This window comes from Cucurbita moschata, unplaced genomic scaffold (genome assembly GCF_002738365.1).
Source record: "Cucurbita moschata cultivar Rifu unplaced genomic scaffold, Cmos_1.0 Cmo_Scf00086, whole genome shotgun sequence".
NCBI classification, from domain to species: domain Eukaryota; kingdom Viridiplantae; phylum Streptophyta; class Magnoliopsida; order Cucurbitales; family Cucurbitaceae; genus Cucurbita; species Cucurbita moschata.
Genome location: NW_019268602.1, coordinates 622,266 through 644,226, shown reverse-complemented (window position 1 = coordinate 644,226; position 21,961 = coordinate 622,266). Strand labels below are relative to the sequence as shown.

General features: G+C 37.4%; 3 protein-coding genes across 3 annotated transcripts; all 3 read right to left on the bottom strand.

Moving 5' to 3' along the window:
* Positions 1 to 1,484: 1,484 nt before the first annotated feature.
* Positions 1,485 to 6,753, bottom strand: LOC111439139 (heparan-alpha-glucosaminide N-acetyltransferase-like). The gene is made up of 13 exons (XM_023076881.1): positions 6,142 to 6,753; positions 4,229 to 4,366; positions 3,937 to 4,018; positions 3,714 to 3,790; positions 3,462 to 3,568; positions 3,240 to 3,363; positions 3,013 to 3,129; positions 2,837 to 2,928; positions 2,656 to 2,722; positions 2,500 to 2,578; positions 2,343 to 2,434; positions 2,089 to 2,232; positions 1,485 to 1,982 (listed from the first exon to the last, which is right to left on the bottom strand). The coding sequence occupies exons 1-13, from the start codon at positions 6,466 to 6,468 to the stop codon at positions 1,956 to 1,958; spliced, it is 1,473 nt and encodes a 490-aa protein (XP_022932649.1). The 5' UTR covers positions 6,469 to 6,753; the 3' UTR covers positions 1,485 to 1,955.
* A 5,876-nt stretch (positions 6,754 to 12,629) lies between these two features.
* On the bottom strand, positions 12,630 to 17,821 carry LOC111439176 (NADH dehydrogenase [ubiquinone] 1 alpha subcomplex subunit 2-like). The gene is made up of 3 exons (XM_023076941.1): positions 17,649 to 17,821; positions 17,429 to 17,535; positions 12,630 to 13,117 (listed from the first exon to the last, which is right to left on the bottom strand). The coding sequence occupies exons 1-3, from the start codon at positions 17,732 to 17,734 to the stop codon at positions 13,023 to 13,025; spliced, it is 288 nt and encodes a 95-aa protein (XP_022932709.1). The 5' UTR covers positions 17,735 to 17,821; the 3' UTR covers positions 12,630 to 13,022.
* Positions 17,822 to 18,248: 427 nt separating this feature from the next.
* On the bottom strand, positions 18,249 to 21,559 carry LOC111439175. The gene is made up of 10 exons (XM_023076940.1): positions 21,084 to 21,559; positions 20,383 to 20,452; positions 20,043 to 20,167; positions 19,775 to 19,883; positions 19,641 to 19,704; positions 19,495 to 19,550; positions 19,311 to 19,418; positions 19,067 to 19,216; positions 18,697 to 18,867; positions 18,249 to 18,624 (listed from the first exon to the last, which is right to left on the bottom strand). The coding sequence occupies exons 1-10, from the start codon at positions 21,314 to 21,316 to the stop codon at positions 18,391 to 18,393; spliced, it is 1,320 nt and encodes a 439-aa protein (XP_022932708.1). The 5' UTR covers positions 21,317 to 21,559; the 3' UTR covers positions 18,249 to 18,390.
* Between the last annotated feature and the right edge of the window lie 402 nt (positions 21,560 to 21,961).

Below are 21,961 nucleotides of genomic sequence, written 5' to 3'. Positions count from 1 at the left end.
ATAATTGTATGTTTTTTTTTTGGTTAAATTACCCTTTGGTCCTTAAAACAAGATTCGTATTAAGAAGAATTGGGAATGCGTAGGAGATATTTAACCTGTAACTCGAGATATAGACTCAAAATTTGAAAGCTAGACTTGGGTTGGACACGGTAAGCTGGTTTCCTTTTTTTTTTTTAATGAATTCATCATATTCTTTTTCCAAAAACACTTTAGAACATTGCAATGAGAAAAGTATGATGACAAAAAATGCAATAAATGTTAGTTCTAGAAAGCCTAAACATGAATTCTAATGGAAGAGTAAGTCAAAGTCGACCTAATGCCGTATGGGCATCATATAGTATTAATCACTCTACAAAAATTTACCATAACCTATCAACTTAAATTTTTGTATACTCTTCAAATAAGGGAATTCTCACAAAAGAAATGGCAATGTTGAGACGGTTCAAGTAAAGCCTATGAAATGAGAATTTAGACAACTAGGCTACACATGCATGGCCATGCCTTAGAACTCAGATGCACTCAACATGCGCGTGTACGCTAGAGCTAATCTTGTGAAGAGGAGCACGAATGCCTCTACCTACATGTGCCACTAGCCCATAGCGAATCTCTATCCATGCTCAGCTAGATATATTGTCTAATTGAGGGGAAGATCATGAGTTCATAAATATTATGTCATGATAGAATCAGTTGGGTACCAAACTTGGGAGAATAGTTTAATTTTCAAGTAAATATAAATTTTATTTAAGGTTGGGTTGAGTTGGTCACAAGTTGATAGTATTCAGTGTTTTGGTTTGTGTGGTAGAGATGATCTGATGTGTAGCATTGATTCCAGTTGATTACTTAAAATGGATGCTCCCTACTGTGATCATGCTCGTAATCTTGGCGCTACTTCAAGCATCATATGTGTTAGAAGGTGAGACATCAAGAAACAAAGAAGTTTGGGGGGTGAGGGTCCTAAAAGTCAAGTGGGGTTAGTTGAGGGAAATGGGGATGCGTCGTTTGTGACATCACACAAACGCCAAGGAAGAGGTTCAGCCATTTTGGTCAACAAAGGCGCACCGCGTTGAACTTCATTTCAACAGAGAGGAGGGGTTGGTAGGTTAGACACACAGAAGCAGCCATCTTTTACTTTTTGCTTGGAAGGGAGCGGCGGTTACAGAAGGAGACGCCGGCGGCCTCAAACCCAAACCTTCAGCCACATCCAACGTGATTCTCCAATTTCCAATACTTGGTCTCCTTCATTTAATGCTTTTGAAGCCTCCCCCGTATACGCGGCCAGGATACATGAACTCATAATCCCACCCACTTCTTATTTAGGTATATGCTCATATCCATCCACCACTTCCCCTTCACTCACTATCAACAAAGTTCTAAGAAGATATTTGAATCGGATTCTTGGAGTTTGAGTAACTTTTTGGGGGTAATAAAGCAGGTTGTTGAAAAGGCTCCCTCACGTCTACCAAAATATTAGAAAGAAAGAGATGGAAAAGTAGAAGAGAATATCATCCATTCAATCAATCAATCAATCAATCAATGATATCATCTCATCATTGTATAACTTTGCTGCATACATCGAGGAGGAAACAATAAGCTCATCATCAATTCCATCATCTCTTCTAAAGATGCCACCCAGTTTTCAACCAAATAATCTATAACTTCCATTCCATGCCTTCTAAATATTTTACACAACTAAACTAAACTAAAAACTAAACTAATCTCCACTTCCGGACGAGCTGAACGAGTGATCGAACCAGCAGCCATATACATCCCTCTATACTATTATTCCTTCCTCTTTTTCAATAGAAAATACCAATCAACCCCAATGGATATCATACATCATCATGGGGGCTTACCTATAAATATATATATATTCCAAAGGATGGACAGACCTTTGTATCAGAGCAGAGCATTTGGACTCTCAAAACACATCTCTATCTTTCTCCACAACACCACTTTCACGTTGGAATTCCAATTAGCCTCAGCTGGCAATGGCATGGCATAATAATATATAGCATCTCAGAATCAATCACACTTTAATTAATAATGGGGATTAGATTGTGTCATTTTCAGAACCAGAAGCAAACTTACGATGTTGTTCTGAGGCTGCCCCCAATAGAAGCCTTGGATAACCACAGGCAGCACATTGCAGGCTGCGAGTGTGTATATAACCAATGCATGCTTTCCCATCCACTCCATCACCACAGTCATGCGCCTCCATCTGTACACATCAACCTGCACACAGCCAATCAATAACCGTGCATGTCCATATCGAGTATATCCCGGTGAAGAGATGACCGGTTTATACCATCAAGTAGAGATCACAGAAGGATGTGGATTTATACCATCAAGTATATCCCGGTGAAGAGAAGACCGGCTGCACCAGCAGTGACACTCATGTAACTAACCGTATAAAGAACCTTATTTATATGCATCCCTGCAAATGAGTTTTGAGTTACTACAAGTCCTCCCTTCAACCTCATTTAGCCAAATCTCACTCACCTAAGAAGTCTAAGCCAATGGCCAGCACAATCAGACACGATGAGGGGATGATCCAATGAAGCATTCTATCTCGGTGATCCTGCAAATAGTTTGTTGATGGATAAGAAATCGTTGATTTCCGCAAAGAAATTTTACAATGTAAAGAGTGTCACTCACTTTGAAATGGACAATGATGTGCCCATAATGTAAGCCAACCAAGCAGGTTACAACAGCCATCACTGTGCTGCAAAATGCAACGACATACAATAAGAATAACAAACAAACTGAAAATTGTTTCCTTCGCACATAAACGATACATTGTTATGAGTGTTTATAGAATCAGAAGAAACATGGATACCTTAAAAGCCCTTCGGGATCAAAAGGAGCTTGACACCAGGAAGGAGCATCAGGAGGCAATGGACCATTGTCTGGTGAATTAATGCTGCATTGCTGAGAACAGACGAAAAAAGATGCATGAATTTTCAGGAGAAGCCCACTCCTTTAGAGTAAATAATAGTGTCCTCAAATATTTACCTTAGACCGTGCATAAATAGGTCTTTTATACAGATGTTGAATACCAAATATCTTACGATCTATCATTCCCACAGCATTGCAGGCTGGTCCAGTGTCACCGCGTGTGCCACATTTCACCTGAAATTGGGTATTTAGTGAAACAGTCATTCAGCAAACAATCATAACTATTCTGATCTTCTGAACCCTGAATTAAAGTAATATGATTCAAAGGAGCAATCAATGCATACAGAAAATATGTTTGGAGAAGCCACATGGGAGACAGTTTGACTTGAAACTTGATACTCCCAATCAGGAACGTACATTCCATATAACAGGACAAGATATAACGTGGTGAGGATGACGGCCACAATCCTGATGAAAGGAAGTTGATCAACTACAAGCTGAGTTTCTTTAACTTTATGATTGAAGAAAGAGGAAAAAGTTAAGGGAAACGACTACAAGAATCTTACAGCTGTAATTGATACTTTCTCCGCAATGCAGTTTCTGAATTCACATAATCACTGCCCTTTAGCCATATCTCACACAGTGCTGCAAGAAAATATGCTATTGCAATTCTCTGTAGGGAGGGAATAAAAAGAAAACTATCAATCAAATGACTAAAAAGAAAACTACAAATGAAATGACTAAAAAGAGTAGATAGTCAAACAGTAAAGAATTGAAGAATTTAAAGGTACATAATCAATGTAAAGGGAAGAAATGACCTGTAAGATACCCATCCATCTAATTTGCTGTATATCCACTCCATAAGTTAAAGTGTTTAGGCCATGGAAAAACCCACCTGAACAGAGAAGATTATTTTTTCAGAATAGACCTCACAAAATAGTCTCATTTGATATTTAAAACAATCTCTTGTTCAATAACTTTTAAATTTCCTCAAACTTTGCAGAGGAGAAAGCCATAAATCTTATATTTCTGGAATATTACCTTGAAGAAAGAGGCCTAAGAACAGAAGCTTCAACGTCCGTAACACAGCCTTCTGAGTTGCAATGCCTCGGCTTGGAATTTTCTAGGGAACAGGGGAAGGGAAATAAAAATAAGCTTCTTCACTTGGGGGAAAAGGAAAAACAATAATAATCTACTAAATTTGACCATTTGAGGGGGTAAAAAGTAGTTGGAATAATGGAAGGTCATAGCAGTGGGTTGCCTGACCCCTACAGAACTCTAAATCATTCAAAATTGATTGTAGAAATTTAAAGGGCAAAGAATAAAGGACTACCTTGTAAGCAAGGGCAAGTGAAACTCCAACAATGAAAAGGAAAAATGGCATCACAAGATCTGCCAGTGTTAACCCATTCCATGGTGAATGATTTATTGCAGGCATAACCCCACCAGCATAGTCCACCACTATCATTAGCTGCAAACAAATAAGGATGAAATGAAACAATTAATTCCCTTCTGTTTGAACTGAGGTTGAGCCCTTGGATGTCTACAATTAATATATTGAATCTGTCTTCTGTAGTCTCTGGCCATGCATTATACAACATAAAAAGGCACTCATTATGATCTATGAATATCATTTCAGAGCTACATATTGCAAGGAAAAGCATCAAATCATCGTCAGCATTAATCTCTATAAACCGGAAAAGGAGACCATAACAAGGAAGCGTATTACTTTATTTTCTTTCCCATTGAGCACTGTCATGCATCATTCAACAGACATAATTAAAAACAACGCCAACTTGTTGAACTTAATCTATTAATTTAATGTGTTCATCACAATCTCCGGTTTGAAGCTTTGCTAACAACTACAAAGAATTAATATATTTCTCAACAAAAAAAACGTCAGTTACTACGTCCAACCCCAGATCTTCTTAACTTCCACTTTTGTGAGAGAGAAGGAACTATTATAACATTATATACTTAATTAGAAGGTAAAATTTTGATGGATCCTCCCTGTCAAAACTTCAGGCACTAGTGTTACTAACTTTGTGGAGTCAGCCATAAATTGGTAGCCTTCCCTATACGCTATTTCAAATTGACAACCAACCATTTCCTTCCACAGAATCCCAAAAAAAATACTATCAAGCGCCCCATATAGTTGGGCATGGTGACATGTAAAGCATCCAAACATGTCAGTCCTCGACGCAACCTTGGACAATAACCAATTCGATAAAACGAAACCTTGCCCAGTCGGAAACCCACAATTGCTAAAGTAATTGAAAGCACCAGAAAGATGTTGCTCGACACCTACACCTAAGCAGAAACTGGTGAAAGATCAAATCAAAGGAACGGGTCAAAAGATGCAACGAGATCAGTGCGTGTCCACATCTAACATGGGTGCCTAAAAGAGTAAAGTTGCCGCAAGGCAGTGTTTTGTCATGTTTTCTTCAGGGCAAATCCTGAAAGAAAACACACGAGAAAGAAGGGTTCTTCTTCTTCTTCTTCTTCAAGCACCTTTTAAACCGGTGGCCATTAACGACGACCAGTATGACCATGAAGCTTGCAGCGTCGTCTTGCACAGTTTTCTATCATGCATGTCCTATAGAGACAAGATAGGCTTCACTCCACGCGGTTCCGTAAAATATTATCTCTAAACCCATTTAATGGCCACCCCTGTTTCTGCACTACCAAACTATGCTTCCCTAATCAGCATCCTTTGTTTATTTAAAATGGATGGTGACAGATTGCAGAAAATTGTATGTTTTTATTCGAAAACAAATCAGGAGGGAGGATAGCTTGAAATAATGGTAACAAAAGTTATTTATTTTCTACAACTAAAAATTCGGAAGATGGTCAAAATTAGGTTGGATCCCTTCCCCTGAAAATCGCCCCCAAGTGAAGGAGCTCATACCATCATTCGAGGATCAAAGCTGCGCGATTAATACTGGCGAGAGGAGTTTGCTAAAAACTGAAACCCCTCCACTTAATACTTCAATTTTAGAAAGTCAAATAGATATTATTTCATCCAATCTCCACCGACGCCCAGTAAACTTGGGCAAGTCAAATCCAGATATTAAAAAAATAAAAAAAAAATATATATACAAAATAGTAAAACAAGTCCACAATGAGACCCTTGTTCTTTCCTTGGAGAGATCCCAATGGCCAAACAACGAAGAACACCCTAGAATAACAAAGAAGTAGAACTCAAGCAATCATGGAAGAAAAAAAGAAAGAATCGAAAGTGATTACCGCAACAGTGATGCCGCGAAATACATCGAGCGAAACAAGACGGTGGCGATGGTGAAGGGTCGAAGCAGAGGAGGAAAATTGAGGGTCGTCGATTTTGGAGGAAACGGCAGGAGTGAGAGAAGTGGCATTGTGAAGAGGAAGAGGAGATGTGGAATGGGAATCACGAAGAGCCATCTCAACATCTTCATCAGTGGGATTAGAGCGCTTGGAGAGCGAGATGAGAGTGAGGGAATCGGGATTAATGAGAATAGCAGTGTCATTGGGGAGATCACAGTCGTCGGCTCCTTTGATAGGCTCGTAGTTGCCCATGTCTTTACGGCCCGCCATTACAACACAACACCATACGACTCTGAGTCACTGAAGACGATGAAGAAGAGGGAGATGCAGAGATTGATTGATTGATTGATTGATTTAGAGAGAAGGAAAGCCGTTGATTCCCAGTTTGGGGAAAACACTATGCTTCCCCTTTATCTCTCTCTCCCTCTCTTTCTCTCTCTCTCAACAACTTCCATTGGACCCTAAGCTTCCAAGTTGCTTATTTATAGTTCCAACCAAACTGAATGCGAGAGAGAACCAACCAACCCAGAAACCACAACCAAAAATATATAATACAAATCTTCTTCTCCTTTTTTATCGAACAGCATTCTTTTTTTTTTCTTTTTTTCTTTTTAAATTTTTTTTTGGAGTTTTTAGATGAGATCAGATTCTTCTTCTGTATTTATGTTAGTAAACCCACAATTAAAGGAGGGTTTAGTAAAAGAGATCAAAGATTAATGATGATTATGTAAGGCGCGTGGGGATCACGTGACAGAAACAGGGCCAAAATCCATAACTGACCCCTCACCCAAGACCTTCCAACAAGACGTTTGTCATAAATATATAGAACCGACGTGGCGTTTCCTGATTCGCCGGTTATTTTTGTTGGCTTCACCATCTGGCGCTGGAAACGGCGCCTCCCCCCAATTGATTCAAAATTATATCCGACACAAACCGCCAAACACAAATCCATTCCATTGGTTTTAAGTTTTGTGGAGGGTTAAAAGCGTCTCTTCAAAAAGGAATTTATTACAATAAATTTAAAAAAGTTCACTTTTTGAATTTTTTTAATTGAGAAATTTAAAAGAAGACAAATAATTGAAGTATATTGGGATGAATTACGTAATTGATTCTTTTTTTATTTTTCTCCACCTAAATCTATTACATTACATGTGCCCTCTTTTCTCATCTATGGACACAATTATTGATGGAGTATTATATAAACACATAACATGGATGAATCTTATATATTTTTAACTTAAATCTTTCTTAAACCATTTAATTCCTTTGTAATCGTACATTTATTATTTGTGTTCCGGTCAAATCATCATCTAGTTATATGCCTTCTATATTGGTGATGTAACGACCTTAATTCACTGCTACTAAATATTGTCCGCTTTAGTTCGTTGCGTATTGTCACTAATCTCATAGTTTTAGAACGCATCTACTAGGAAGGAAGAAGTTTCTACACACTTATAATGAATGAATCAACCCATATGGGGCCTAATATCCTTGCTGGCTCAGCACCCAATATCTGGCTCTAACACCATTCGTAACAACATAAACATACCGCTAGCAAATATTATACGATTTGGCCTGTTACATATTGTCATCGGCCTCATAATTTTAAAAAACGTGTCTACGTCTACTAGGGAGAGATTTCCATATACTCTTATAACCAATGTTTCATTCCCTTCTCCAATTGATGTGGGATCGACAATTCTTGATTGGTTGGAATTCTTCCTCTTTAGTAATTGATTGAGAATTTGAAAAACTGCGACAATTAAATACAAGCTTTGGTCTCTTACATTAGGAGTTGATTGTTAGTTGGAAATGAAAGACCTATATTCAGTTAAGTACTAATAAAGTCATGGGATACGTGATTGAGGCGATGTATGCTACATGTGGTTGTGCAATACGAGAAATTTCTACGTGTGATACCTTATTATACATGTATGTGTTCATAAAAGTCATGAAAGGTTAAACATGTTCTTGCATGAAAGCAATGCATGCATGTAGGTTACATGTATGAAAGTTTGTATGCATGAAAATGTTGCGTATAAAAGTGATGCACTTCGAGTCAGGTTCCATTATAATCTTAGTCACGATTGTACGTGTATGCATTTTCCAACCCAAATTCTTTAAAATAAGAATGAGGTCATTATGGCGGCCGACGGCCTTGAAGATTACATGATTTAAGAGGATGGAAAGGGCAAGATTGTTGATATAACTCCAACCCCTGGTTTCAACGAAACAATTATATAATTTCATAGGCTTCTAGACCCTAAAGCAACCCATTATTTAAAACAAAAAGAAAGTTGGAAGAAAAAGGGAAGAGAGTTCATGTTCATTGGCATTGGCAAGATCCATGCCTTTCTTTACCCTTTTTTAATATCAACTGGTGTATGTACGGAGAGGCGTAAGGGGAGGGAGGGCATTGGATTTGCATTTTGGGTGCCCTTTTCAGCGCCTTATCGCTTATAAATTGATATTAATTAAGATTGTTTATGATATCCATCCACCCAACCCACTAACCTCTCGCCGCTACAATACAAATAATCTACCGCCACTTATCTCATGCCTTCCAAGTTTTTCATGCACCTCTCCCTATTTTATTCTTCTTTTTTTTCCCTTTTTCCTTCACTTCACATGCATCTATCCTCCTAATTTTCCATTCCTCAAACATCTCATTTGTCGTCCTAATTATTTTATTTACGTCGCCCATGTGCTCCTTTCTAAATAAATCTATATCCATCACATAATCTTTAAATTATAACACTCCTTCGTATTTAATAGTTTCAACATTTTTCTACCACCTAAATAGATTACTTTCTTTAACTTGAACTATTCCTAAAAGTGAATTACTTTCTTTAACTTGAACTATTCCTAAAAGTGAATTCTAGCTTCATAAATCAACACCGATTTTTAAGACTATTTATACCGTTAAGATGGTATTGGGTGGTATTGGGTAATAAAATCAAAGACTTTTTTAGAATGAAGAAGAAGAGTGAAACGTGTTTGAAAGAAGCTCGGTGGCCCATCATATGCTGTATATGGTTACTTGTCAGTTGTCTCCAATTTCAAACGCATACTTTGGGATGCCCCAATTTGAACATTGATACACGCTGTTGTTGCTTTTGAGATGCCCCAACTTACACGCCTTTGCTTCCCCCTCATCCATTGNTTAAACCATTTAATTCCTTTGTAATCGTACATTTATTATTTGTGTTCCGGTCAAATCATCATCTAGTTATATGCCTTCTATATTGGTGATGTAACGACCTTAATTCACTGCTACTAAATATTGTCCGCTTTAGTTCGTTGCGTATTGTCACTAATCTCATAGTTTTAGAACGCATCTACTAGGAAGGAAGAAGTTTCTACACACTTATAATGAATGAATCAACCCATATGGGGCCTAATATCCTTGCTGGCTCAGCACCCAATATCTGGCTCTAACACCATTCGTAACAACATAAACATACCGCTAGCAAATATTATACGATTTGGCCTGTTACATATTGTCATCGGCCTCATAATTTTAAAAAACGTGTCTACGTCTACTAGGGAGAGATTTCCATATACTCTTATAACCAATGTTTCATTCCCTTCTCCAATTGATGTGGGATCGACAATTCTTGATTGGTTGGAATTCTTCCTCTTTAGTAATTGATTGAGAATTTGAAAAACTGCGACAATTAAATACAAGCTTTGGTCTCTTACATTAGGAGTTGATTGTTAGTTGGAAATGAAAGACCTATATTCAGTTAAGTACTAATAAAGTCATGGGATACGTGATTGAGGCGATGTATGCTACATGTGGTTGTGCAATACGAGAAATTTCTACGTGTGATACCTTATTATACATGTATGTGTTCATAAAAGTCATGAAAGGTTAAACATGTTCTTGCATGAAAGCAATGCATGCATGTAGGTTACATGTATGAAAGTTTGTATGCATGAAAATGTTGCGTATAAAAGTGATGCACTTCGAGTCAGGTTCCATTATAATCTTAGTCACGATTGTACGTGTATGCATTTTCCAACCCAAATTCTTTAAAATAAGAATGAGGTCATTATGGCGGCCGACGGCCTTGAAGATTACATGATTTAAGAGGATGGAAAGGGCAAGATTGTTGATATAACTCCAACCCCTGGTTTCAACGAAACAATTATATAATTTCATAGGCTTCTAGACCCTAAAGCAACCCATTATTTAAAACAAAAAGAAAGTTGGAAGAAAAAGGGAAGAGAGTTCATGTTCATTGGCATTGGCAAGATCCATGCCTTTCTTTACCCTTTTTTAATATCAACTGGTGTATGTACGGAGAGGCGTAAGGGGAGGGAGGGCATTGGATTTGCATTTTGGGTGCCCTTTTCAGCGCCTTATCGCTTATAAATTGATATTAATTAAGATTGTTTATGATATCCATCCACCCAACCCACTAACCTCTCGCCGCTACAATACAAATAATCTACCGCCACTTATCTCATGCCTTCCAAGTTTTTCATGCACCTCTCCCTATTTTATTCTTCTTTTTTTTCCCTTTTTCCTTCACTTCACATGCATCTATCCTCCTAATTTTCCATTCCTCAAACATCTCATTTGTCGTCCTAATTATTTTATTTACGTCGCCCATGTGCTCCTTTCTAAATAAATCTATATCCATCACATAATCTTTAAATTATAACACTCCTTCGTATTTAATAGTTTCAACATTTTTCTACCACCTAAATAGATTACTTTCTTTAACTTGAACTATTCCTAAAAGTGAATTACTTTCTTTAACTTGAACTATTCCTAAAAGTGAATTCTAGCTTCATAAATCAACACCGATTTTTAAGACTATTTATACCGTTAAGATGGTATTGGGTGGTATTGGGTAATAAAATCAAAGACTTTTTTAGAATGAAGAAGAAGAGTGAAACGTGTTTGAAAGAAGCTCGGTGGCCCATCATATGCTGTATATGGTTACTTGTCAGTTGTCTCCAATTTCAAACGCATACTTTGGGATGCCCCAATTTGAACATTGATACACGCTGTTGTTGCTTTTGAGATGCCCCAACTTACACGCCTTTGCTTCCCCCTCATCCATTGTCACACTCACGCCTACGTACCCATCCTCCAAAATATATATATATATATATATATATATATATTGTTTTTGTCGTCGCTATGAATACGAAGAAAAATAATGTTGAGATCTTTAGATGTCAAGATCAAAATTCAAACGTTTAGTCTTCTAGATGATGGTATAGTAGGTTATGTTTGGGAGTATCATTTTTGTCGAATTCAAAACCAATTTTATGATAAAAAAAAGTTGCATTTAAATTTAGAAAATGATTTAAAAACAATATTAAAAGTGTGTGTAAGATAGATGATTTTTTTCAAACCTATGAATTAATATGATGTGCATTGAAACTGGGAATAGCTGATATTTTCAAATGTTCCAGTTTCAAACCACTTGTGTTCGTGGTTGATTGAAGATTGTGGAAGGTAGCAAAGAATATTCATAGTGGGAAATGAAAAACATAAAGAAGAAGAAACTGATATAGCTCCAATTCCTTGGGTTCTTCTTTTATGTATATATTCCTTAAGACATAAATAAATAATATACACAAACAAAGGTTGAGATTTGAAGACAAATCAAAATGGGAACTAAAAATTGAAGTTCAAGAAACTAAGAATGTAATTCCACCACAAACCACTTCCACTTCATTTCCTCACATGTTTCTCAACTCTTACTAACCTTATATTCCAATTATAATATTAAAAAAGAACCAGTTATATTTCAAGAATATAATCTATCTCATAAATGGATGGATGAAACTAGTTGGAGTAGAAGTTAAAAAAAAAAAAAAGATTTATACTTTTCAGAATCCAATAATGAACAAAGTATAGGTTAAAAAAAATTGGTATTAATAAATGTGGAGAGACATAGGAAACCATAAGGAATCCAAATCAGTAAAGCAAATAAATGAATAAGAATTAGTAAGCAGATGGGATAGGGACAAACGAACCGACAAGGGAGAAAAAGGAAAAATTATTCTTATTTAAGAATTGAGGTCCCATGCATAATTATTTTCTCACGCGCTTTCTCAAATAAATAAATAAATAAATAAATGAAAATAAAATCAGTGGAAGAACTTAACTTTCATCCAGAAGTTCAGCATTGCTTTTGCTATCACCACAACCATCTTTCTTATGCTTTGGAAAAACCTGAAGGGGGAGCTTCAAACCCTCTTGCTTCTTTCTGCACATCCTGCCATGTCTGCCTTAAAGAAAAACCAGTTCAATTCCCTCCATAAGTCAAAGAGGAAGCCAGTTATAACTGCCTTTAACCAGCCACAATTATTTCTCACCCCAGTTTTTCATAACATAAGAATAAGAAACCATGCAATACTTTTATGTCAATTTAGATTGTAAACTAGGTGACAGAACTCAAATGATATTACATCAAAAAATTTCACATAGAAGATAAGAACACAGTATCTGATGCATAAATGCTGCCCAACCATTCAACAACAACGTAACCTTCATAGGAAAAAGAAGAAAAATAAATTTCCTCCAAGTCTAATTCCGGGAAACTACTAGTGCGATAAATTCACCTTTAGGAAAAATGAGAAATCTCCTTCTGATAATACCTCCCGGAGAAACTATTTATATAAACAAAGACATGCGTCCCAGAAACATGATTGCTCAAGCTGAGTATTTGAGCAATAATCTCAAAGAACAAAAAAAAGAGCGAATAGAATGTAAACAGAAAAGCATCTCCACAGAAGTTCCTCTCGTGCATTTATTAACGTCTGTTGCAAGTACAATAGCACAGCAGATTACTACTCCTTCAGGATGCCCCAACTTTAACTAGGTCTTCGAGTGCCTTGGAGATCTGTGCCTCGCTCAAACCCTCTAAACGAGCAACCCTCTCAACACCCATATCTATTAAATTAAAAAGAGAAAGGAAATGTAATCAGCTGCATTAACCAAAGACGAACATATAAGAAGCATATTGCAATCACATAACCTCCAAATTTCAGCAAATTATTGATCCTTCTAAAAAGAATTTATCTAATGTTATGGCTATTAACGTCAAACACTTGCGAGATATTAGCATTCATAAGAAACATATACTATCATTCACCAATTTCCTATGATCAGGCCAAACCAAAGCACATCCTCCACTTCCAATTTTCAGATGATAATCTCGACAATTGTTTATCAATTCATAACCTCCGTCTTGAACCAAAATCTTAAGCCCTCCTCTTTTTCCATTTTCACTCTTCTACAGCCTCGTTTACGTTCTTCTAAAATTTCGAAGTTCAATAGGCATTGAAGTCCATTAATAACTTTATTTGATAACTAGCTTAAACAATATGGAGTCCCAAAAGTGATTGGTGCTCGCCCCTTCGAAAGCCACTTTCGAACAGAAAGAGGCATTGGTTTCAAGAGAAACTATTATGTCAGGTATTGAGCAAACAATAGATACTGGGAAATTTTCTCCTGAATTAACGTTGTTCCAAACGCTTTCCTATAAGTGAATTATGGGATTCCACAAAATTTTCTTGGACCTAAACTTCGGAAGAAACTTAAATGATTTGGAGGCCCAAGAAAGGATTTCTCTTCTGGATACCCTTGTTGAATCAATGGTCAGGCCTGTGGAAGACAAGTGGTTGTGGCTTTATAACTCAGATCGTTTGTCTGCAAGTGCCTTTTGAATAACGTCACAGAGGATTCTGGAATCCTTAAACCCAACATATGCAAATACGCTTGAATGGATAGAAATAGAAATCCATAGAAGTTCAAAACTTTAATTTGGGAGATACTTAAAGGAACCATTAACATTTCTGATAAAATTAAAGGAAAAATCACGATATCTAAATTTTCCCCAGGTTCACATGAAGTTTTTTTCATCGTCCTATATATTCCTCCAGCCCCATGGATCATCAGTCTTACTTTTACCTTTGCTGCCCCATGATTCTACAGATTTGACATTCTTTATCGATTAGTTCTAAAATATCTGAGGGTATCCAAGCTCAAAGAAAACTTAACTTCATCATCTATCCATATTCCTCCTGAAAATTATTTTCTTCATCAAAATAATCATTAAAAAGTATGTCTAGGCTGTCTGGGATATTTCAAATGAGTCAAACTTTCAAGACCCATGATAACATCATCCTTGACCGCTTCTTGATACATAATAAAAATAAAAATAATAAAATAATAAAATAAAAAGTCTTTGATAAATAGTTGTAGTTTTTTTTTTAATTAGAAACAATTTAATTGATGATTGAAATTTACAAAAGGGACGCAATATCGTTTGCAAAAGACCTTCCTAATTTGCAATGAGGGATGTATAACTATAGAAAGTAAAAATATTTGAGAGTTTACACCAAAATATACCTCGGTAAACAACATTATCGAAAAGTTTTTATAGGTATATGTCTTTTCTGCAAATATTATCTAATTTCTTTCTTTCCACAAATTCTAAAAGAAAGTCGTGATGAGGTTTTTCCATAGTAGGGCTTTTGCATTCTTGAATGGGTGGTACGTTAAGACCATATCCAATAGATCCTTTACCTCCTTAGGAAATGTGAGATGTCACCCGAATATATTGTGAATTATTGTCCAGAAATTCTGAGCGTATGTACATTACATAAACAAGTGGCTTTTTGATTCATTTTTTTCTTGCATAATGGACACCAATTTGGAGAAAGCGTGCTGTAAGGCTTTTTTTTTTTTTTTTTTGAAGATATGTCCTTTCCATACCGTCTTTGCTAGCGTGGGATATATTACTTTTGCCTTTTCCCTTGTGTCCATCCTCAAAAATTTTGTAGAAAAGACCCTGTCAGCACTGGGGAGTCAAATCAGTGAGTTTGCTTTGTTTGACAATAACACAGGGGCAAGGTCAAGACTTAATTCGGCCATTCCGTTGCTTCATTATCCTTTAAATTCCTACCAAGCTTCAGGTCCCAAAATTTGTTGACAACATTCCACGTTTATTTGATCGTCGCTTTTTTGCTATGAGAGAGCCTATACAAAAGTGGATACCTCAGGGCTAGCGTGGTGTTTTCAATCATCGGTTGGTCCAAAAAGATGTGCTTCCTCCATCACCCACCCTATGGCAAGTTTGGTCGGTGATGAGGTTTTGATGTTTCTAGGCCCTTATGTAGAAGATGGAAGGGGTTGATTTTTGTTTGATGTAGGAGTTTATTTGACATTTTTAAGATTCCTCTACGAGGCCTTCTCTTCAGGATGATATCTCCATATCCATTTGGCGAGGAAAGCTTTGTTCTTCTTCTTTATCGAGAGAAGATCGAGGCCTCCTGTAACGGCCCAAGCCCACCGGTAGCAGATATTGTCCTCTTTGGCTTTCTCTTTCGGGCTTCCCCTTAAGGTTTTTAAAACGTATCTGCTAGGGAGAGGTGTCCACACATTATAAATAATGCTTCGTTCTCCTCCCCAACCGATGTGGGATCTCACAATCCACCCCCTTTGGGACCCAATGTTCTTGCTGGCACTCGTTCCCTTCTCCAATCGATGTGAGACTCCCCTATCCATCCCTCTTCAGGGCCTAGCGTCCTTGCAGGCACACTGCCTCATGTCCACTCCTCTTCGGGGCTCAATCTCCTCGTTGGCACATCGCCTAGTGTCTGGCTCTGATACAATTTGTAACGACCCAAGCCCACTGCTAACAGATATTGTCCTCTTTGGGCTTTCCCTTTCCGGCTTCCCCTTGAGGTTTTTAAAACGCGTCTACTAGGAAGAGGTTTCCACACCCTTACAAAGAATGCTTCATTCTCTTCCCCAACCGACGTGGGATCTCACACCTCCTTTTTTCGTTGGGAGGTTTATAATATTCCATCGAACAAGGTGTGAGCCATCTTTCCACATGTAGTTTCTGAATAATCTTTCTATATCTCCGACCACTTTTTGTGGCATTTCAAATAGAGACAAAAGTGGCATTTCAAATAGAGACATGTAGTAAGGGATAGGTGGTTCTTCACGAGGGAACAAATAACAATGAGCTCATTCAATGTTAGTGGGGGAAAAAAAAAACCTAACTTCATCCGGCAATATGAGCTCATTCAATGTTAGTGGGGAAAAAAAAAACCTAACTTCATCACATTGCCGGTTAGAATTTTGATTACTTAAAGAATGACATAATTTTTTTCTTTCACAGAGTATGATGTACAAATTTAGTGACCTTTAAACTCTCATTCTTGAGTCCATGTTATTTTTTCCTTGCAAATAACATAGGACATGAATCCTTTCAAGTCCACCATGTCAAAACAATCTAATGAGTCATAATAATTTGACAGGAAGATTATGGTAGCGTTGCTGGGTACATTCAAGTCCTTGAGAGAATGGACCCAAAATTTTTTAGGATCATAACTAAAGATAGATGAATGTCTTCAATTTCTTTTAGTACAGCGGTTAACCTTCTAAGTAGACTCCTGATGTAGCCCGTACCTTTTGTACATAGGCTATAAAAGCTAAAATAAGATGTGCATTGACACCCAGCCATTGCAAGAATGATAATTTTTTCAGAAAAAACTATCAAAAGAACTTCCCTTTTCTTTGAAGATCCGACTATTGTGCTCCTCCCAAGTAGTCCATTAAAAAGGCACGAATTAGGTGCATCCATATAACGAAACGAATGTCCAGAGAGAGTGCTTTAACAAGCTTGTTTCTTAATGCTCAAAGATACAAAATCCATAAACTCAAAAAATAATAAAATTTGATTAAAACAAAGGAAAGATAAAAGCATCCCAATGAAGATTAATGGTTCTAAATCATTCTAAATCTTAAAAAATGTTAAGCGAACAAATCAATCATCTAAAATAATGAAAGCAGGTAATAAAAGTGTAATACTCGAAGGGCATTAATATAGATATTGAGCAAACCTAACATTACAAAACCTGAGATTATAAATGAAAAACTTACAGCATTAACATGACGCAATATGATTCATACAAAATCATAAACAATCTGAATGTAAACGTCACCTTCATTGTAACCACCACAGGACCAGTCAAATTTCACAGCTCACAAAAGAAAAGAAAGAAAATTGCAAAGCTTGACGAAATAAACCCAAAATGAAATTGCGCTTCAGTATAGCAGCAAAATCCTTTTCGTCATATCATTAACAACATGAAAAGAATGTGGAGCAAAGACGAACAAAGCCCGAATGAATCTCGAAATCTAGAGAGAAGAGAATAAAACGAAATGAAATGATTGGGGGTGAAGTACCATATCTAGCCCATAATTGCGGCTCGACTCCAGTGCATTCGCGGATCAATATAGGAAATTTGGGATTCAAAGTCTTGAGGTCCTTGTAATTCTTTTCCACAAACGTCCTGTCAGAGCCGAAACTCCATTAATCAACAATTTGTGACAATAAGCTCCGGGAGCAGGATTTGTTGTTTTTAGAAGGGATCGCAAAGCGAAGGAGAAAGCAGAAAATGAATACCTAGCGGGGGCGCTTGAAGGAGAGGTTTGGCAGAACAAGATCCGAAGCTCCTTCAAATTCTTGGATAGCTGTCCTCTCCATGCCATTTCTGCTGCTCTCGCCGTTAGTGCCCTCCAACTCAGATGAATGAACCCCCACACACCAACATTGCCTTTATTTATTTATTTATTTACTTATTGTCCATTTTCAAAAGGGTACCATAGGTTAACTTCTTCATTTCTAAGGGTATATTGGTAATTTCCATAGCATTTTAATTTCACAACATACTAATAAATTATTTTAAACCATAAAATTCAAAAGATTTAGAACTCCATTCTTAGTATTAAGACCCTAACAACAAAAAAAAAAACTTCTAACAAATAATTAAAAAAGGCTACAATAAGAAAAAAAGCAGTGGTCGGTCAGAGAAAACCAATCCTATAGCTCTCGCACTTCCGTTCAATTTCACTGCTGAAGTTGTTAAAGATCGATGAATTTGAAACATCTTTTAGAAAATAAGACCGACAATAGCCCATAGCCCATAGCCCATAAAAGTTACCTCATGCCTTCAGCTACAAGAATTTTGTAGCATCTAAGATGTTGTCTTACAGAAAATTGGCATCTATATGATCTTTTCAAACACAATATTATTATCACTCACTGTAATTCAAGTTCATCAATTCAGAATCATGGCAGTACTTGTGTATTATAGACATGAACTGAATATGTGGGATGGCTGCTAAACTGAACGCCATGATAATATTCATGGCCTCAACAGTTTCGGACCCATGTTTGAGGCCATCCATGATGTTACCACATCCACCAGCAGCTCTAGATCCTTGCTTACTTCAGCCCCAAGGATTTTTGAGTCAATGCCAAATGTGTTCCCTACTTCTTTCGCTGCGGTCTCCCAAGGTGTCCCCGCAGTTAGATTGGTGAAAACTTCACTACCTCTGCTTACAGCATCCACCATTGCTGGCGGTACGTCGGGGAGGGCCTAAATCAGCAAAACATCCCTTCAGTTTCAAATAATCAGCAAGAGATGATGAAGGGAGGGAGTAAGGAGGACCTGCTGCAAGGGCAACCCATGATTGCCAGGCAACGACCGAGTTGACATGTCCAGCATCGAACTTATTGCAGACTCCGAGCTAAGCAACTGAGCTAGCATCGAAGTTTCGTCGATCGTATCGTCCTTGAACTTCACGAGAAGGTTTCGGGCTATGCCATAGTATGACTTTATCTGATCAAGCATTCCACAAGAACAAGTTAGTGCAAGCCTATAACTAAAGTCTAAGAGTGTCTTCTGCATTAATTGTGAAGTGCAGACCACAGACAGGCCAGGTATATCATCATCTTAAAAACTCATTGTTTACTATTTCACCCAATCAAACTATATAACCAAGTATAAGCATAAATAGTTTTCGTTATTTTGGACGTACGAGTCGTTGAGTTTCTTCTGGGTTTGGGGTAAAATCTTGTGTTCCCCTCACCAGGTCCATGTACAAGGGAGGGAGCTGCTCAACTAAAGGAAGAACTTGCTTCATAATCGGAGAGCCAAGATTTTCAAATTGCTTCATTGTCATCTCTGCCTGCAGGTGCTTATTAACAAAAATGAGACTTCCTAATCTCAAAACTAAAAACTATGCACATTAATCAGCACAAAGGATCATAAAAGGGTCTCACCCCAAGACGAAAAGTGGGTGATGATGCAATTTGTGATAAGAGAGGCCCCATGCTTTGAGCCATTGGTACAAGCACTGGGGAGAACAAAGGAACAGCTGAGCTTGCCTCCTGTGAATACACAACTTTTTGTCAATTCTCTATAACGGAGAGAAGGTCACTCCTTTAATATTTGTGGCAAAAATACCTTGTTATTGAATGCCATTACTACATTTCCACTTCTTTCAACAGCATATCTTGATCCTGATGAACAGATAGGTTAGCAATCTAACCCATTTGATTTGCTGCAAACCAAATCAGTTCCTGACATGACATAAAGAGATTATACGATACCAATCAAAAGGTGGATGACAGATCCCAGAGAATGGCCAATACCAAAAATGGGAAGATCTCCAACCTGTATGAATTCACTAATTAACTTCTTCCTTCAAGATTTTAGGGGAAAAAATGGAGAACAGAAAACTCACTGATTCGGAAAGTGCCCGATGACACCGATCAAATTTAAACTGCACTTCATCCGCAATTAAGAAATAGTCAAATCCACTGGAGTAGGGTGTTGCAATGATGAAAATACCCCTGATTCATAGTCCATTAAACATCTAAACATCTAATATGATCCTGGTACGGATCAAAGAACTATGAAAGGAAGTATGATAATAGAACACTAGGGAACACAGTTAACTGTTCCATCACAATCCAAGTATAGTACAGATATATAAGATCCAAGAGCCTCACTTCTCTGAAAGGCGCTCCAAAAACAAGCGATATGTAAGCTGAGGTGCAGCTCCAACAAATACACCCCCAACAAAATGTACGACGTACTTCGGTGTTGAGTTACGTGGTTTGAGAACCCATGCTCCCTGAAATTTTACAATGCAGATTAACTTTTTATGAGTTTACGAGAAGAGAATGGGGTAAAAATGAACAGCTCTATTCTATTAGATGCTATTAGCTGATAAAAATATATGTTGATTGAAGCTAAAAGTATATTTTCCACAGATGATATGAACCAATACATGTATGGATATCAATCATGGAAATCAAGGAATACAAAGATATGGCGATTGTATATCACCTCAACTTCTGTCCAGTCTTTTAAACCACCCCAGGACTCTTGTGATTGCCTAACTGTCTCAGTTAGTAATCTGGAAACACAGGAAAAAAGTTTAGCCTAGCAATGGTATGCAAGAACACAAACTTTGGTTACCTATGTTAGCCCACTACGCCAAGAAACAAAGGACTTCTATCTATCAGATTGTCAAGAAACAAGGGACTTTATTCTAAGATGTATGTTGAAAAGTGCGAGAGAAAGATGAACAGGAACCAAGAAAATTACAAAAAGCTATTCAACTGCAACAAACTGAAAAAGAGTAATTACAAAAGTAATTGGACTTGAGACCCACAACGCCATGCAATAAGCAACATACTACAACCAATCTCTGTGTGCTAGCTGGGGGATGATAAGATGTCACTTAGTCGTCGTGTTGTCTACCATAACATTTCTTGAACGTTTCTTGAACGTTTGTACTCTCTCAAAGCTCACTCTCTCATTTTGCACTTTTAAGCATTTCTAAGCAATGCCCGATTGAATTAAAGCAGGACTGAAAGGTAAGTAAGGGAAAATGTTGAACTAGCAAGAGTTAATTCAAGAAAACAAACATAAGTTGCAAAACATTCACCAGGCCGATTGATTACAATCAAGGAAATAGCAACGAAATTCCCAAGAAAAAAAAAGATGAAGCCGCAACGCAGCAGAAGGGAAAGAAAGGTGGAAACCTCTCGATGTCGGAGTAGAGTTGCAAGGCAGTGGGAGTAGAACGAGGCGGCTGTTCGTTGCCAGAATCTTCATATTTGCACTTAATCTGGGTGATTCGGATGAACTGACGGCGCGGTTGATATCCAATTTGCGCTATGGAGCGCTTGAGGTTGCGATGTCGTTGTGACTGATCGAATATGGGACGAGAACGCGGATGCCGATGAATGTGCGTAGGTTTCAGCACACTGGCCATCCCTTATCTTCTTCGAATTTGGGTCAGCTTTGATTTGACTTGATTTCAGGTCTACTAGTCAATTTCAGATGCCGATATGATCATAACTTCCGTAGAAATGCATTTTCATCGACATCGCATTCCAAAAGAAATCTCCCTCAAAGACTTATCATTTCCCCAGGTAGATTGGCTAAATTATACATAATAGTCTAAATTATGAATGGATAATCCTTCTAATGGTGCATTACAACAGTAGAAAACAAACCACCAACATAACTAAAAACATCCCTAACACAGGTGACTAAATAACTTCAAACACAATATCTTCACTCAAAGCATTAAAGCCCCCTGGAAATTTAAACTTAACTAAACTTGTAATTTAAGCTACAGATTATCACGTTCAATTAATTTCCTGCAAGTTGATTATTGAATTCAAATTTGGTACAAATTTAAAGGCAAATGGTTTCCAAGTGTACCTCAGAAGCCTAAGGTACAGCATGATTAGATATAAAACTTGGCCCCTCGATCACTATGATCAATACTTGGTATGGCATTAAGGGAACTACACCGATCAGCCCCAAAGGTTTACCACACACCAAAGGAAGCCACGCAAAGGGTAGTTAATGCCAAACTTCAAAAGAAAGAAAAAAAAAAAAAAAAAAAAAA